This window comes from Streptopelia decaocto, assembly GCF_964273445.1.
Source record: "Streptopelia decaocto genome assembly, chromosome: 26".
Taxonomy (NCBI): Eukaryota; Metazoa; Chordata; class Aves; order Columbiformes; family Columbidae; genus Streptopelia; species Streptopelia decaocto.
Genome location: NC_138681.1, coordinates 3278793 through 3294855, shown reverse-complemented (window position 1 = coordinate 3294855; position 16063 = coordinate 3278793). Strand labels below are relative to the sequence as shown.

The 16063-nt window shown below is 52.6% G+C and overlaps 1 protein-coding gene across 1 annotated transcript; it reads right to left on the bottom strand.

The window, feature by feature from the left end:
- Window positions 1-8261: 8261 nt before the first annotated feature.
- LOC309450414 (olfactory receptor 14J1-like) lies at window positions 8262-9203 on the bottom strand (the record flags this gene model as incomplete). The annotated part of the gene is made up of 1 exon (XM_082073247.1): window positions 8262-9203. One exon carries the CDS (start codon window positions 9201-9203, stop codon window positions 8262-8264), a length of 942 nt encoding a protein of 313 aa, XP_081929373.1.
- Between the last annotated feature and the right edge of the window lie 6860 nt (window positions 9204-16063).

Sequence of the window (16063 nt, the reverse complement as noted above, 5' to 3'; positions counted from 1 at the left end):
ACACGGAGCAGCCAGTCCTGCAGAAGGGAGCACCTTGGTCCTGAACAGCCCATCCCAGCCAGAGAGAGCAAAAGGGCAACAGGCAGAAAGGCCCAAAGGCCAACGGCAAAATGGCAGAACGGCAAAAGGCCGAACTGACATCGAACTCCTGACAGGATGAAACTTCTGAATGGAACTGACCAATCCAGCTGGAAAACCCAAAGTAACGGGTGTAACAAGCCCTAAAAGCTGGCTCCAGCTTTAGACTGAGCATGACGCTAATCATAGGGAATATTTCATTGATCAGCCTGCACGTCAGTCCAGGTGCTGTCCTGTCTGTGTCCCCTCCTGCCAATCTGCATCCACAGCTGGATGGCCAAAGAAGTCCTTGGTTTCCCTGACAACAGCCGAGATATCAGTGAGTTCTGACATTCCTTTCATAGCAAATGGCAAACACTGTAAAGCTGTTAAAAGACAAAATTAACTCTATCCCAGGCAAGAAACAGTGTTATCTCATTATTCTCATAGTAAATCTAAACAAAAGACTGTACTAGTTGTGAAGGAGAAAGTTTCAAAATGCATGAAGAAAATTAACTCGATTTCAGCAAAACCAGCACGTTTCCTCAGCCCCCCCTTCACCAGGCTAAAGCAATTTGGGTCTCTCAACATCTCCACACGTGACCCAGACTTTCTCTGGCCACACGACAGCTCCTCTCGTTCCTCCAGAATGGGGAACCTCACACTGGGACACACGGCTCCAGATGTGACCACACCAGTGCTGAGTCACGATGGACAATAACTGCCCTTGTCTGGGTGGCCACGCTCCTCCCAGTGCAGCCCAATGAGCCCATGGGCATGTTCCTGTTTAGCACCACTGAGAACTGGCTGAACATCCAGGCTCAGAGGGTTGTGACCAGTGGCACAAAGCCCAGCAGGAGGCACCATGAGGAGCACTGAAGGACACCATATCCCTACCCAACATCTTCTCTTACAGGTGTCCTTGGGTCCCTGGAGCCACCTCAGTGCCAAGGGGGAGAGCACTGCCTGTATGGGTGGAGGAGCTGGGGTCTGGAATGAGGGTCCAGGGGCAGTTTCTCCTGGTTGTTCGTGCAGCAACAAGCTGGGCTGGATATCTGGAGAGAGGAACTCTTCCTAAGGGCCTCCAATGGGCTTGGGGATGATCTAGATGCATTCAAGGACCTTTACGTCCTTGTTATAAAAATATGTGGTGCCCAGAACTGCACACAGCTCTCAAGGTGAGGCTGCACTAATGCTGAATACAGCAGCATAGTCACCTCTTTTGACCACATGGCCATGCTGTGTTTGATGCACCCCAGGATGCCATTTACCGTCTTGACTGCTGGGGGACAGTGTTGGCTCCTATTGACCCTGTGGCCAACCATCACACCAGATCCCTTTCTGCAGGGCTGCTCTCCAGCCGCTCTCTCCCAATCTGCACTTGCACTCAGTGTTACTCTATCCCAGGTGACCAATCCAACTCTTGGACTTGTTCAATTTCATGCCAAGTGCTGGGTCCTGCACTTGGGTCACAACAACCCCAGGCAGCACTACGGGCTCAGGGAAGAGCGGCTGGAAATCTGCCCAATGGAAAAGGCCCTGGGGGTGTTGATGGACAGTGACTGAACATGAGCCAGGATGTGCCCAGGTGGCCAAGAAGGCCACCAGCATCCCCGCATGCATCAGGAATAGTGTGGCCAGCAGGACCAGGCAAGTGATCATCCCTCTGTTCTTGGCACTGGTGAGGATGCACCTCAAATCCTGTGTTCAGTTTTGGGCCCCTCACTACAAGAAAGACCTTGAGGTGCCGGAGTGAGTTCAGAGAAGGGCAACAAAGCTGCTGAGGGGTCTGGAGAACAAGTCAGATGGGGAGCAGTGGAGGTAACTGGGGCTGTTTAGCCTTGAGAAAAGAAGGCTGAGGGGAGACCTTATTGCTGTCTACAGCTACCTGAAAGGAGGTTGGAACATGGAGGGTGTTGGTCTGTTCTCCCACATAGGAAGTGGTAGAAGGAGAGGAAACGGCCTCAACTTGCACCTGGGAATATCCAGTTTGGATATTAGGAAAAATTTCTTCATGGAAGAGTTTGTGAGGCATCGGAACAGGCTGTTCAAGGAGTGGTTGAGTCACCATCCCTGAAGGTCTTTAAAAGACATGTAGATGAGGTTCTTAGGGACACGGTTTAGTGCCAGAGTAGGGTTAATGGTTGGACACAGTGATCTTGAGGGTCTCCTTCAACCTAAATGATTCTATGATCTCATTGGGATGAGAAACATGGTGAGGCAGCTCTCCCAGATGGAGTAATGGGATGGATGGACAGATGGATGGATGGATGGATGAATGGATGAATGGGGTGGCCACGCTCCTCCCAGTGCAGCCCAGTGTGCTCAAGGGCATGTTCCTGTTTAGCACCACTGAGAACTGGCTGAACATCCAGGCTCAGAGGGTTGTGACCAGTGACACAAAGCCCGGCAGGAGGTACCATGAGGAGCACTGAAGGACACCATATCCCCACCCAACATCTCCTCCCCTCTTGGGTCCCTGGAACCACCTCAGTGCCAAGGGAGAGAGCACTGCCTGTATGGGGTGGAGGAGAGGGGGTCTGGAATGAGGGTCCTGAGGCAGTTTCTCCTGGTTGTTCATGAAGCAACAAGCTGGGCTGGATATTTGGAGAGAGGAACTCTTCCTGAGGGCCTCCAATGGGCATGGGGATGGTCTACAGTTTCCTGCATGCTGCCTTTTCTGGTGGAGATCACAGAGGCTGCCAGCCCTTTAGAGGACCCAGGACAGGCCTTGTCCTTCCTGTGGTCACAGCTGGACCCCAGTTCTCCAGCTCGGCCCCAGCTCAGGAGCCTTGTCCTGTGGTGACTTCTCGGGTAAGGTTGACAAGAGGGGTGCATTAGTTTGTCTTAAGGACATGTGATGAGCACCAGGACTGAAGTACCAGAGCAAAAGGATGTGGCTTCTGGGTGAACACTTTCTTCAGTGCAAGTCCGGACACAGGGTCCCAGACTTGCTTTCCATGCCACCCTTCAAGAAGGATGATGCACTAAGAGATGGCAAGTAGGGGACACCAGTCCTTCTCCAGCTACTTCCCAGGCCTGGTGAAGCACCAGGACAGCAAGGACTTCTGGCCCTGCACCCTAAACTCTGGGTGTTATCTTGGGGCAGCTGAACACCAGCATTTTTCTCTCCAAGGCAATTTCCAGCCCAAGTCAGCTCTTGTCTGATCTCCCCCATCCCTCCTCTGATCTGCTCTGGTGCTCCTGGCCCCATCCTGTGCTCCCCACAGGGCCCCAACCTGGCACTGATGCTCTGCAGAGCAGGTTGGCTGCAGAACCATGGGGACTGCACACTGGTTGTGCTGCTCAGTGAGGGACACAGATGCAACAGGATGGGCTGCACTGTCACTGAGCTCTTTCCTGGGGGTCTAAAGCTCTGGAATGGGTCCAGAGCATTTCTTGGGACTCATTGGTTTTTCCGCTCATTTCGGTTCAGCAATGCCTTCCTTGTCCTTCACGTTCCTGGAAACTGGTGCAGGAAGACGCTGCCTATCCCCTTCCCAGGGACAGAGGTAGGCTGACTAACCCTTAATTCTTCAAATTCTCCTTCAGGTTCTTCTTGAAGATGGGTTTGACATCTTCCTTCCTTCCTTCCTTCCTTCCTTCCTTCCTTCCTTCCTTCCTTCCTTCCTTCCTTCCTTCCTTCCTTCCTTCCTTCCTTCCTTCCTTCCTTCCTTCCTTCCTTCCTTCCTTCCTTCCTTCCTTCCTTCCTTCCTTCCTTCCTTCCTTCCTTCCTTCCTTCCTTCCTTCCTTCCTTCCTTCCTTCCTTCCTTCCTTCCTTCCTTCCTTCCTTCTCTGATTCTGCTGTCACTTTTGAGAGCACAATCCAGAATCACGGGCAAGGGTGATGGAGCAGACAGAAGCACTTGCAATGAGCCTGTCCCAGCAGCTGAGATGAATCTCACTGGGCCACTGAGGTTTGTTCCTGGAGTCACACACAGAAATGCCAGCGTTCTGCCAGGCATCCATATCTGAGTTGGTCTGAGAACTCATGCACCCAGGGATGCTCAGAGACAGAGTCTGTCCCTTTTACACATAGCGGCCATAGTCTCAGTTTCTCTATGGCCTCCTGTTGCCACTCCAAAGGGATGGGATGCACCTCAGCCCTGTGGTGTGTCACCTGCTCTGCACTCATCTGAGATGTCCCACGCCATGAGGAATGGACACGAGGGGCTCAGTTCAAGGAAGAAGATCCAGTGAGTGGTTTCCCGTGGGCTGTTACTCCCCATGTGAAGTGATCTTGAGACGCTGTCTGTCCCACAGGCCTTCATGGAACTCCCGGGATTAGATGATGTCCTTAGTGTTCACCTGGGTTCATCTCACTTCACATACATGATGTGCATGGTCACATCTCATCTGTACAATGCAGACATGGACTTCTGACCTACTCATTCAGGACCAAATTCTCCAAGCTGGTGTGGAAATGGAGGGGCCAGTCCATAACGATGCCCTGGGGCTCCTTCCACGGGGTGTCCAGTGCACAGGGGCACAGCCCAGCCCCTGCTCTGCTGGTCCTGCAGGTCTCTGGCAGGAGCCTGGCTGTGAGAGGACACTGCTGTGTGCCAGCCCTGCACACACACACTGTTCGGCTGCACACTGATGCTTCATCTGTGGGACACTTTCTTGGACATGTTCTTGAGAGAATCTTTTTAAGAAGACTTAAACCTTCAGGCCCTGCCCATAGGAGATCACCTTTCTATCTGGAAAGGCTGTTGTGAGGCCAGCTCTGTCACAGCAGTGCCCATTGCCTGTCCCTGCCTGCGCCCACAAGACTGACACACAGCAGGACGGTGACCAAGCTGCCAGAGCACTCAGGCCTTGCACCAACACAGGGATGAGAAGGAGAGTGTGGAGTGGAACCAGAACAGCTCTGGAAGAACAAGCACTGCTGCTCCCTTCCAGCTCTTCTCCCCTCCTCCCATGCACACAGGAACTGTCCCTGCAGCTCCAAACCAGCCTTCATGAAAGGATCCCATGAAAAAGAGTCACTACAGGGCTCTTTATTTTGTTTAAATACACAAAGAGCATAGCCAGCGATTATAAAAGAAAAGCAGAAAAGCAATTTGAAAGGGGATGGCAGCATTATCACAATTCAAAAAACACCACCAAGAAACTATAGAGATGACAGGCTGGGCCTATAATTAGTTTCATTAAAACTCCGATATAGAAGCAGATGGGCAGCTTGTTGCTTCATAACAGACTAAGACCAGACTTTAAACAGGGCATCTTTGAGCTGCTGGTTATTGTGTTGTTTTTTTCTTTTCTGCAGATATTCTATCTTCAAAGTCGTATCCAGGGGAAAGACTCATTGAATCATAGAGTCAGTCAGGTTTGAAGAGAGCCCTGAACATCTTCTTGCTTCACTCTCCTTCCCAAAGCAGGGTGACCAGGTGAGGTTGTTCAAGGTTCCACTCAGCTTTGCATCATCTCCATCACAGCACAGAAGGGACAATAAAGACCTTCAGCAGTTTTGGCCCAAATGCTGGTCACTGCGGGATGACACACTAACTGCACAGAGGACACTGCATCGCAGATGATATTTGGGCTTGATGTTTCAGTGAACTTCCCACCAAGCATCCACTTCTTCACCACAAACAGCATCAATCGGGCTATAAGGACACCACGGGAGACCATGTCCAAGGCCTGGCACAATTTCATACACACAACATGCCTGTCTTTCTCCCACCCATTTTGGTTCACAAGACTCTTTCTTGTCCTTCAAGTGCCTGCAGATGGCTGCAGGAGGACTTGTCCCATCACCTTCCCAGGGACAGAGACAAGCTGAGCAGCCTGTGATTCTCCCCATTCTCCTTCCTGCCTTTCTTGAAGATGGGTTTGACGGATGCCAGGACCTCCTGGATTGCACTGTCATTTTGAAAACACAATCCAGAATCACAGGGCAACGGAGGTGAATCTCACTGGGTCAGTGGGGTTTGTTCCCAGAGTCACACACACAAATGTCAGGGTTGTGCCAGGTGTCCATAACTGAGTTGGCTTTGTGGACTCTCATCTGAGGCAGAATCATAGAATCATAGAATACTCTGATTGGAAGAGAGCCTTGGGATCATTGGGTCCAACCATAGCCCAGCTCTCGCACTAAACCATGTCCCTGAGAACCTTGTCTAAACTCCTTTAAACCCCTCCAGGGGTGGTGACTCCCCCACTGCCCTGGGCAGCCTGTTCCAATGCCTGTCAACCCTTTCCAGGAAATAGTTTTTTCCTAATATCCAATCTAAACCTCCCCTGGTGCAAATTGTGGCCATTTCTTCTTGTCCTATCACTTGCTACTTGGGAGAAGAGACCAAGACCCGCCATATTGCAACCTCCTGTCAGGCAGTTGTGGACAGTGAGAAGGTCTCCCCTCAATCTCTTGTTCTCCAGGCTGAACAGCCCCAGCTCCCTCAACCGCTCCTCATCATACTTGTGCTCCAGCCCCTCAGCAGCTTTGTCGTCTCCTCTGCAGTTTCTCTGGTACCTCAATGTCCTTCTTGAGAAGAGGGGCCCAAAACTGAACACAGGATTCAAGGCGTGGCTCACCAGTGCCGAGCACAGTGGCACAATCACTTCTCTAGTCCTGCTGGCCACACTATTCCTGATACAAGCCAGGATGCTGGTGGTCTTTTTGGCCACCTGGGAACACGCTGGCTCATATTCAGCCAGCTATCGATCAACACCTGCACATCCCTTTCCACCAGGCAGCTTTACAGCCACTCCTCCCTGAGCCTCTAGTGCTGCCTGGGGTTGTTGTGACCCAAGTGTAGGTCCCAGCACTATGCTTTATTAAGCCTCAAACAATAAGCCTCAGCCCCATGATCCAGCATGTCCAGATCCATAGGCATGGCCATCCTCATGTCCCATGTCATGAGGAATGGACATGGGGACCTCAGTTCAAGGCAGCACATCCTACTGCTGCATTCGGAACATGCAGGAATAGTTGATGGGGTTTGTACTGAGTCGCGTTCATCTTATGTACATGATATGCATGCTCATATCTCATCCATACAGTGGAAACATTGGCTTCTGACTTAGTCATTCAGTGTCCTTGTGTTGAGGGATGAACAACCTCTCTCAGCTGGGGTGAAGGGCCAGTGCAGGAAAAGGTGGTTTTGAGGGGCTGGTCTGTGGTGACTGTCCTGGGCCAGTTTCCCCAGGTTGTCCCATGACCATGGGCACACACCAGCCCCTGCTCTGCTGGTGCTTCAGGGCTCTCCCAGGAGGCCTGGCTGGGAGAGGACACTGCTGTGTGCCAGCCCTGCACACTCACACACTTCAGCTGTTCACTGGTATTTTCTTCTCTGGGGCATTTGCCAGTTCAGCCCTCCCACCCCCTCCTGAATTGTGCCACCCCCCTGCCCTCTCCCCAGCCCAGCCCGGCAGAGCAGCCACACTGGAACTGGAACTGGTCCCACAGCAGTGGGGACCAGTGAGAATGAAGGACAGTGAGAATGTTCATCCAGCCAGCAAGCTGAGAGGGTCTCCAGCACAGGCAGCTTGCAGACCCAGGTCCAGACTGGCTCCCCAGGACAGCATGAGGCATTTGGCCTAGGGGATCCTCAGGAAGGTCCTGCGGCCACAGTGCCAGGGCCACCTGCCCCAAGCTGCCACCTGCAGCAAAGGGTTTCTCTTTCCATGTCTTTCCTGCACACATACAGTGCCCCACTCTTCTCCTGGAACATCCCGTCTCCCCACAGAGCCCTTTCCCAAGAGACCTGAGCAATGCTGACCTGGCCAGCTGTTCCTGCCCCCTTCCCACGCACCATACAGCTCCGAGCTGGTGGTGCTGCTCTGCAGAGCAAGTGGGCTGTGGTGCACAGGGCCATAGGGTGAGTCCGTAGAGTCACGTTGGTCAAGATGGGAGGAAGACCCAGCTCAGGGTGGCTCCTGCTCACTCCCCCTCAGCACACAGACATGGCTCCTGCAGTCCCAGAGATCCCAGAGAGAGGATTCTGGGCAAACAAGGCACTGCAGGGTCCTTTATTTCATTTCTACACACAGAGAGTACAGCTCCTTATTTACACAAAGACTATGGGACACACCAGACAGGTAGATACGGACATAGATATAAGATGAAAAATAATTTTGCTTGTGCGTAGCATTAATACAACAAAGAATACCTAAAACCAAAGAAAAAAAATAAAAAACGTACAAAACTCAGGTTGAACTAGTAATATATTATATTACAAGTGACATACAGAAGCAGGAGGTCACTTCATTACTGCTTTTGAAAAGCGAACAGTCATCACTTTCCGTATAGACTTCTTGAGTTCCCTGTTCCTCATGCTGTAGATGAGGGGGTTCACTGCTGGAGGCACCACCGAGTACAGAACAGACACCAGAAGATCCAGCCATGGGGAGGAAATGGATGAGGGTTTCAGGTGGGCAAACATGCCAGTGCTGATGAACAGGGAGACCACGGCCAGGTGAGGGAGGCAGGTGGAAAAGGCTTTGTGCCGACCCTGCTCAGAGGGGATCCTCAGCACGGCCCTCAAGATCTGCACATAGGACACCACAATGAACACAAAACATCCCTCAAAAAATAAAGCACTAAATATGAGAAGCCCAAGTTCCCTGAGGTAGGAGTGTGAGCAGGAGAGCTTGAGGATCTGGGGGATTTCACAGAAGAACTGGCCCAGGGCATTGCCCTTGCACAGGGGCAGTGAAAATGTATTGGCCGTGTGCAGCAGAGCATTGAGAAACCCAGCGGCCCAGGCAGCTGCTGCCATGTGGACACAAGCTCTGCTGCCCAGGAGGGTCCCGTAGTGCAGGGGTTTGCAGATGGCAACGTAGCGGTCGTACGACATGATGGTGAGAAGGTAAAACTCTGCTGAAGCTAAAAAGGCAAACAGAAAGAGTTGTGTAGCACATCCGGTGTAGGAAATGACCCTGGTATCCCACAGAGAGTTGGCCATCGACTTGGGTACAATGGTGGAGATGGAGCCCAGGTCGAGGAGGGCGAGGTTGAGCAGGAAGAAGTACATGGGGGTGTGCAGGTGCTGGTCCCAGGCTATGGTGGTGATGATGAGGCCGTTGCCCAGGAGGGTAGCCAGGTAGATGCCCAGGAAGAGCCAGAAGTGCAAGAGCTGCAGCTCCCGTGTGTCTGTGAACGGCAGGAGGAGGAACTGGGTGATGGAGCTGCTGTTGGACATTGGCTGCCTGTGGGCATGAGGACCTGTGCATGGAGGAAAAGACAGTGACAAGTTAGAGGAGACTTCTCTGAGGAAAATATACATGCTGTTTCTCATGGAAAACGCCCTCTCTGATGGAGGGATGTTTCAGCTCATTCTCTCTTTCTACCAAGTAGAGAAAAAACTGTTCATCACAGCTTAAAAGACAGCTTGGGCATCTGGTTTCCATTAACACACCTCTGGGGAATGACCCCTTGAGTTGATGTCAGAACAAGAAGTGACCGACACTCGCACCCCAACCCCAGAGAGCAAGAGCACCAGGGACAGGTGGAGAAACAGGGAAGAACACTGCAGTGCCACCAGAAAATAAAGCAGGGACAGAAAGGCAGACGGGCATGCTGTGGAACCTTCTCCTGACCCGGCTGTGCTGCTGCCACTCACATAATGACACTGGAGAGCAAGTACTTTAAGCACCTTATTTGTGTACCACGTTGCAGGAACCCTTCACCTGGAGGTCCAGCTGCTGAGGTGGAGACTCGTGACCTGGACCCCATGGCTTTGGGGCAGAGGGTCTGCTGGGGAGGAGAGGAGACCAGGGCTTGCACTGGGAAATGTGTCTGCACTGCAGGGGATTGCCGGGGGGTCCTAAATCCCGTCCCTGGCATATCTGGTAGGAGCTCCCTCTCCCTGCCCATGTCTGTGCTGCCTGCAGCTGTGTGTCTGTCCCTGGTCTGCTCCCTGTCAGTGTCACAGACCCCGTCCCACCCGCTGTGTGCTCAGCTCTGTCCTGCTCACACCTCCTGGCACTGCCCAGGGGCAGCTCTGTGTGTGCAGGGGCTCAGGAGCAGCTCAGACACGTCCTAACGAGAACTGGGGTCTCAGTGTCTGCTCCAAAGAGAGAAATAAATCCCCATCTCCCACTGCACACCCAGCCAACCAAGAGTGGAAAACTGAAAGCACAGACTCCTTCCCTTGCGGCTGTTCCTGCATTGATGTCGTTGTTCAGAAGGACCCTCTGCCATGTGTGTGGGGGGATCTGGAGCTCTGAGCAGCCCTGACCCACACAGCCCCTTCAACCCCACAAGCTCCCTGCCTGCCCTGCCGGGGGTCGCTCCTTCCCCCCACAGCTGCTGCCATGGGATCTCCCGGGCAGGCTGAGCGCTGACCCTGGCAGGCGGCAGAGTCCCTGCCCGGCACAGCCCTGGGGTGCAGGGACCCTGCTCTGCAGGACAGCCCTGGGCACCCCTGGGTGCTCACCCGGCTTCACAGTGTTCAACATGGCCTGACAAGAGCCCCGTCCTTACAGATCCCACCAGCTGTTCCAGTTTCAGGAGATGCCTCCAGGAGCTACAGCTGCACTGCCCTGCACCAGAGACTTACCATGGCAAGGGCTGCAAAGGTTTCTCCTCCAGTGAGCTCTCAGCATCCTCCCAGTCCTGACCACCTTGAATCTCTTTCTGCCTTGCTCGTCTGCTGAGATCCCCAGGCAGAGCCCTCAGCCCTGCTGCGTGTGCAGAGGAGCTGCTCCTGGGCAGAGCTGTCTCTCTGCAGCGCTGCCGCTGCCATGAGCTCCCTGTGTCCCAGGAGCCCAGCCCAGCTCAGCAGCACAGGAGCAGCCCCAGGCGCTTTAATGACCCCTCTGGTGGGTTTGGTGCTGAGTCCATGGACCTCAGACCCTGGAGGAAGGTGATGAAACTTCTCAAGAAGTCAAAGTTAGATTCAAACTCCAAAGTTTCTTGTAATGTTAATGGGTCCCACTGAGGGAACCTACTGAGAAACAATATCCAGGTTCGGTTAGAGAAGAAAACTGGAGGTCAGGAAAAGCACAGTAATGGTGGCTCTGATGCTGAGGAAACCTGGTTGTGTTTTTTAACCGAAAGGCCAAGCCCTGACCCCCAGCCCTGGGAAATCAGATCCTGTCAGAGGCATCACAGGTGCAGACAACAGCCACAGCCAAGGGGAGAAGGAGCTCATGTCTGGTGGGGCTTTCAGCCTCTTTACATCCCGTGATCATCTCCATGACAGCCTGTCCTGTGCTGTCCATCCCCTGCACCTCTGTCCCTGCAGGCTGCAGACATCCCCCCTGCTGCCCCACCTTGCTCCTGTCTGAGCATCTTCCTTCCTTTGCTGAGATCTCTCCATCCTCCCCAGCTGGTCCTTGAAGCACAAAGCCTTGGGCTGATGCAGACTCCCTCTGCTGACCTGCTCCACCACAGCACTGCCCTTCCATCACATTCCTTTCTGCTCATGTCCAGCCTGGACCTCCCCAGCTGCACTTTGGGCCATTATTTCTTTCTCAAGCTCTTTCCCACTATGTAGAAACCTCCACCACCTCTGAATCCACCCTTCAAGCACTCTCAGGCTACTCCTGCACTGCTGCAGCCTCCCCAGCGCTGCTGGGCCAAAGCAGCCCAGGTCCCTCAGCACCCCACACCATGTGCACAAGGTGCTGAACCTGCCTTGGCACAGCCCTGCACTCTGCAGTTCCTCCCTGCTGCTCCAGACTGGGAAGCCGCACACTGGCACACACCGTGTGTGTGGGTCACACCAGTGCTGAACCGACTGGGATGAGAACTGCAGGTGTCTGGGTCCCCACGCTCCTCCTCACGCAGCCCCGTGTGCAGCTGCCTTGTTCATGGTGAGCGTGCACCACGGGCTGGGGTGGGGACCTTGGAGTGCCCAGGCCCTTCTCCTCAGGGTCAGTGCTCAGCGTGTCAGGTCCTGCTCTGTCCTGATGGATGGGGTTATTGTGCCACCCTGATACAGAACTGGCCACTTCCCCTTATCAAACTTCCGATCTTTCTGATGGGTGACGTCCAGATTTCCTCAACGTGACAACTCTCCCTGGACAGAAGCTCCATTCGCTCAGCTGTTAATGTTTCCATGAAGATGGCTTATCCTCATTAGGGTGTCTCTCCCAAGAAAACAGGATGAGGAGTTACAGGGCACTACAAATACCGTGTCCTGGAGAAACTGTGGAATCTTGGGTGTCCAGTACTCATAATGCCAGATGTCTGCACTTTGACGGGAAGCTTCCATTCATATGGTAGAGCAGCAGGAATGTGTGGAGCTCTGCCTGGGGACAGACAATGTCAGCTGAACATTGAGGAGTCAGCATGAGAGGGCAGAACAATATGGGCAGTGTTGTGGTGACTGGACATCAGCTACAGACTCACTGATGAGGAATTGGAATGAGATGAGGCCTCCTCCAGACAAATGAAAGAAGCTTCATATTTCCAGGGCCGTGTCGTCGTGGCAGACCTGAGATATCCCAATATCTGCAAGGTACCAGCCATCCAGGAGGGTTTGGAGCCCATTGACAACATCTTCCTGACACGGTGACTGAGGAGTCAGTGGGTGAGGTGCCCTGTGGGACTTCACACTTACAAACCAGAAAGAGTTGGTCAGGATGGAACAGTCAGGGATGGGAAAGTGGAGCTGAGGCTCCTGGGAGATGAGAACAAGGCCAAGAGCAGGATTTCAGGAGAGCAGGATTTAGCTGCTGAGGGACCTGCTTGGGTCCTGTGGGATATGACCTTGGTGTCTGCAGAGCTTTTCTCTCCCATCTCCTCCCTCCTCTCTCCCACCTGCTGTTGTGCAGCGTTTTTTACCCTTTCTCAAATACAATATCCCAGAGGTGCTGCCGGCATCACTGAGGGGCTCAGGTTTGGCCAGGAGTGGGTCCATATTACAGGAGCTGAAATTGGCTTTGACATTGGTCAAACTCCTGTTGTCTTTTTAGAGAGGTGACAACTGTAGCACATCAACACCAACCCCCAGTTCCAAGACTTTGTCATGTAAACCCAACAGAGAGTGACAATGTGTTGGCTGTTACAAACTACATGATCGTGTAGAAGAAATGGACAAGATCTCCGCAACTCAAGGAGGAAGTCTCTAGTCAATGAGCAGGTTCCTATGGGGAACTGTAATTGCTCTGATATTCACTGGCCTGACAAAGTGGCAAGTGCCAACAGTCCAGAGGATCTTGGGCCAACTGCTTAACATGTCTGCATCGTGGGGCAGTGAGGGTGATGCTCACCTGAATCTGGAACTGGGAAACAAGGAAACCCTGGTGAGGGATGTGAACATCAGTGTCCACCTTGGCTGTTGTGACCAGGACACAGTGGGATCCCAGGCACCAGAGGGGAGGGAGGAAGGCCAGCAGCACAGCACAGGCTGGTGGGCTCCAGAGGAGAAGACTTTGTAAAACTGGGGGGCTGATTCAGGTGGTGCCATGGGAAGCAGCTGTGAAGGCTGAAGGAGCTCAGGAAATCTGATCACCCTTACAGGACAGGCTGCTCCAAGCACAAGAATGGTCTCTTCAAATACCCGTGAAAAGAACCATTTATCTCATGAGACTGTTTGCCTGAACTGTTGGAGCTGCAGGGCACAAAGGCAGCACACAGGAGGTGGGAGCAGGGGAAGCTGCAAAGGAGGAATTTAGAAACCTTGTCCATGGATGTGGGGATGATGACAAAGCTGCCCTGGACTTGATACCTGCACGGGAAGGGCAGCAAGATGAGCTGACAGAGCTTCACTTGCAGTAGAAGAATAGACAGGGTGAACGTGGGCCTGCTGCTGAACTTCATAAGAGTAGAATCAGACAGGACTGAGGTTCTTCATGGCTTCTTTGCCTCCATCTCCACCAGCAAGGTCTCCGGGGACTTTGTTCCTGAAGGCAGAGTCTGGAGAACACCCAGCAGTGGATGGGGCTCAAGTCAGGGGTGACCTGAGCAAACTCAGACACCGTTACAGAACAGGAGATGGGTCACTTGACCAGCTCCTGAACACAAGTATCGCTGTGCTGTGGCACCTGAGATTGTCAAGTGAACCCACCTTTGACCCAGAGAACTGTGACTCCTCTTAAGGTGTTCTGGACTATCTCCTCATTCAAGTGGTGATTTAGGCACCCACTTTTCTGGCCTATTCAGTCTTCTCAGGACACGTTCAACATCCATATGAACAGGAGAGTGGTTATACCACCTGTTTTGGAAAGGTAGGGAAGGGTGAACAGGGACAAAAATAGAATAAATTTGGCTTTCCTCCTATTTATTATGGAAATGCTCTGTGTTTTGCTATTCCTGAAATCTCCGTAGTCATCCACACCAGACTTGAAGCCTTTAGGAAAATGATGCACAGAGCCTTGGCTTGTAAGGGCACTTTATATGTTAGTGACCCCTCTGGTGCCATGATCCTGAACTGCAGCTGCTGAAAGAATGAACAAACCTCTAATGAAGTGAAAGGCAGAAGCAAACCCCAAGTTTCTGAGGGAGTTTGGACCCCATGAAGGGCCATCACTGACACAGCTGTGAAGGAAACAGCCAGCGCAGGTCCCTGTCCCTGGAGGCTGCTGAAGGAAAGACTTGGAGACGCTGGTTCCAGGTGGTGAGGGCCATGTGGAGGTGGCTCTGATGCCATGTCAGCCCTTGATGCTTGTTCATCACCAGAATGGCTGACTCCTAGCCCTTTGAACCTGGTAGATTTTTCTCCAATGTTTTTCAAGGCTTTTCCTGTGGTCAGTGTGAGTGTTTTGTGTTTTGGGGTGTTGTTTATGTCAAGTGCTGTTGCTTTAACTGCAAGGCTCTGGTTTTCTGTGGAGCTGGAAATGCCTGTGAGCTCCTCACAACTCCTCCAGCTTCTTTCATACACCTGGCAATGGTCACCAGTCTCCTCAATGTCTGAGTCCCACACTTGCTTGAATCCCTATTTGGATCCACACCCATCACTCCAGGAGGTTCATGCATCCACCAGGCTCATGGATGATTCCTGAGGACCATCCAAGTGTGGGCAGTGTAAGAGAGGAGCAGAGCAGGGTCAGCTCATGGGCCATGACTGAGCACAGACACCCCAGCAGCAGCCATTCCCCATCTCCCAGGCACAGCCATGCCCACAGCATGCAAATGGCACTGCCATACATGATTAGCCCAAGAGAGCCCTTTCTTCCTTCATATTCCCAGGAAAACCTTCCTCCTGTTCCTCCTCCACCTGCAGACATCAACTGCTTTCCATTTCTGGGCTCAGACATGGCTGGAAGGGTTCACTAAAGCCATCACCATCTCATTGCTTCTCCCTGACATGCCCTGACCCTCTCCCACACCTACAATGGCCAATCACGGCTGCTCAGGCCTCCCGCTCTTCAGAAGAGGCCTCGAGCTTCTTGGTTCTTCCTGGTGCTTATTATAAACTCCCTCGCTCTCTCCAGAGTTCATGGTGAGCTTTCTTGTCCATAACAGCCCCTTTATGACCATGTCTCACTAAATGGTTTGTTTGTATGATCATTTGTGCAGAAAGGGCAGTCACAGAACAGCACCCAATATGTCAAAACTGATGCCGAGTGAAATGCCGTAAAGCCCCGATGAGTCCCCCTGTGCCTGTGTCTCTCCTGGAAGGAGTCTGTCCCGAGAAGGGGATCCAGCTCCTGCCACTCTCTGCAGAGGCACATGAGCAGTGTCCATCACCTGGGGACACAAAGGGTGACGTTTGCCAGACCACCCGTCATCTGAACCACTCAGATGTGTGCTTGTGGATGGGGTATGGAGCCTTATAGTGCAAATGCCTATTTAATTGTCATTGCCAGAGGAGCTACCAGAGATGCAGAGTACTATTTTACAGATATTTAAATATAAGCATGTTAAACTGACATTTCTAGACAAGTTACACAAACACCTGAAGGATTATTCATGCCTTTTTACATGATTATCCACAGAAGTCCCACCAGCTTTGCATCTCAGGAAATGGGATCCAGAGTCCAAGGGCAGGATGGTTTGGGCTCTGTGCTGGGATCTGGAAACTGAAACGTGCTCCCATCTCCCAGCCCCCTGCCCTCCTCAGTGAGGGTGTGAGACATTCTGCAGCGAGGGCTGAACTCACAGCCATGACCA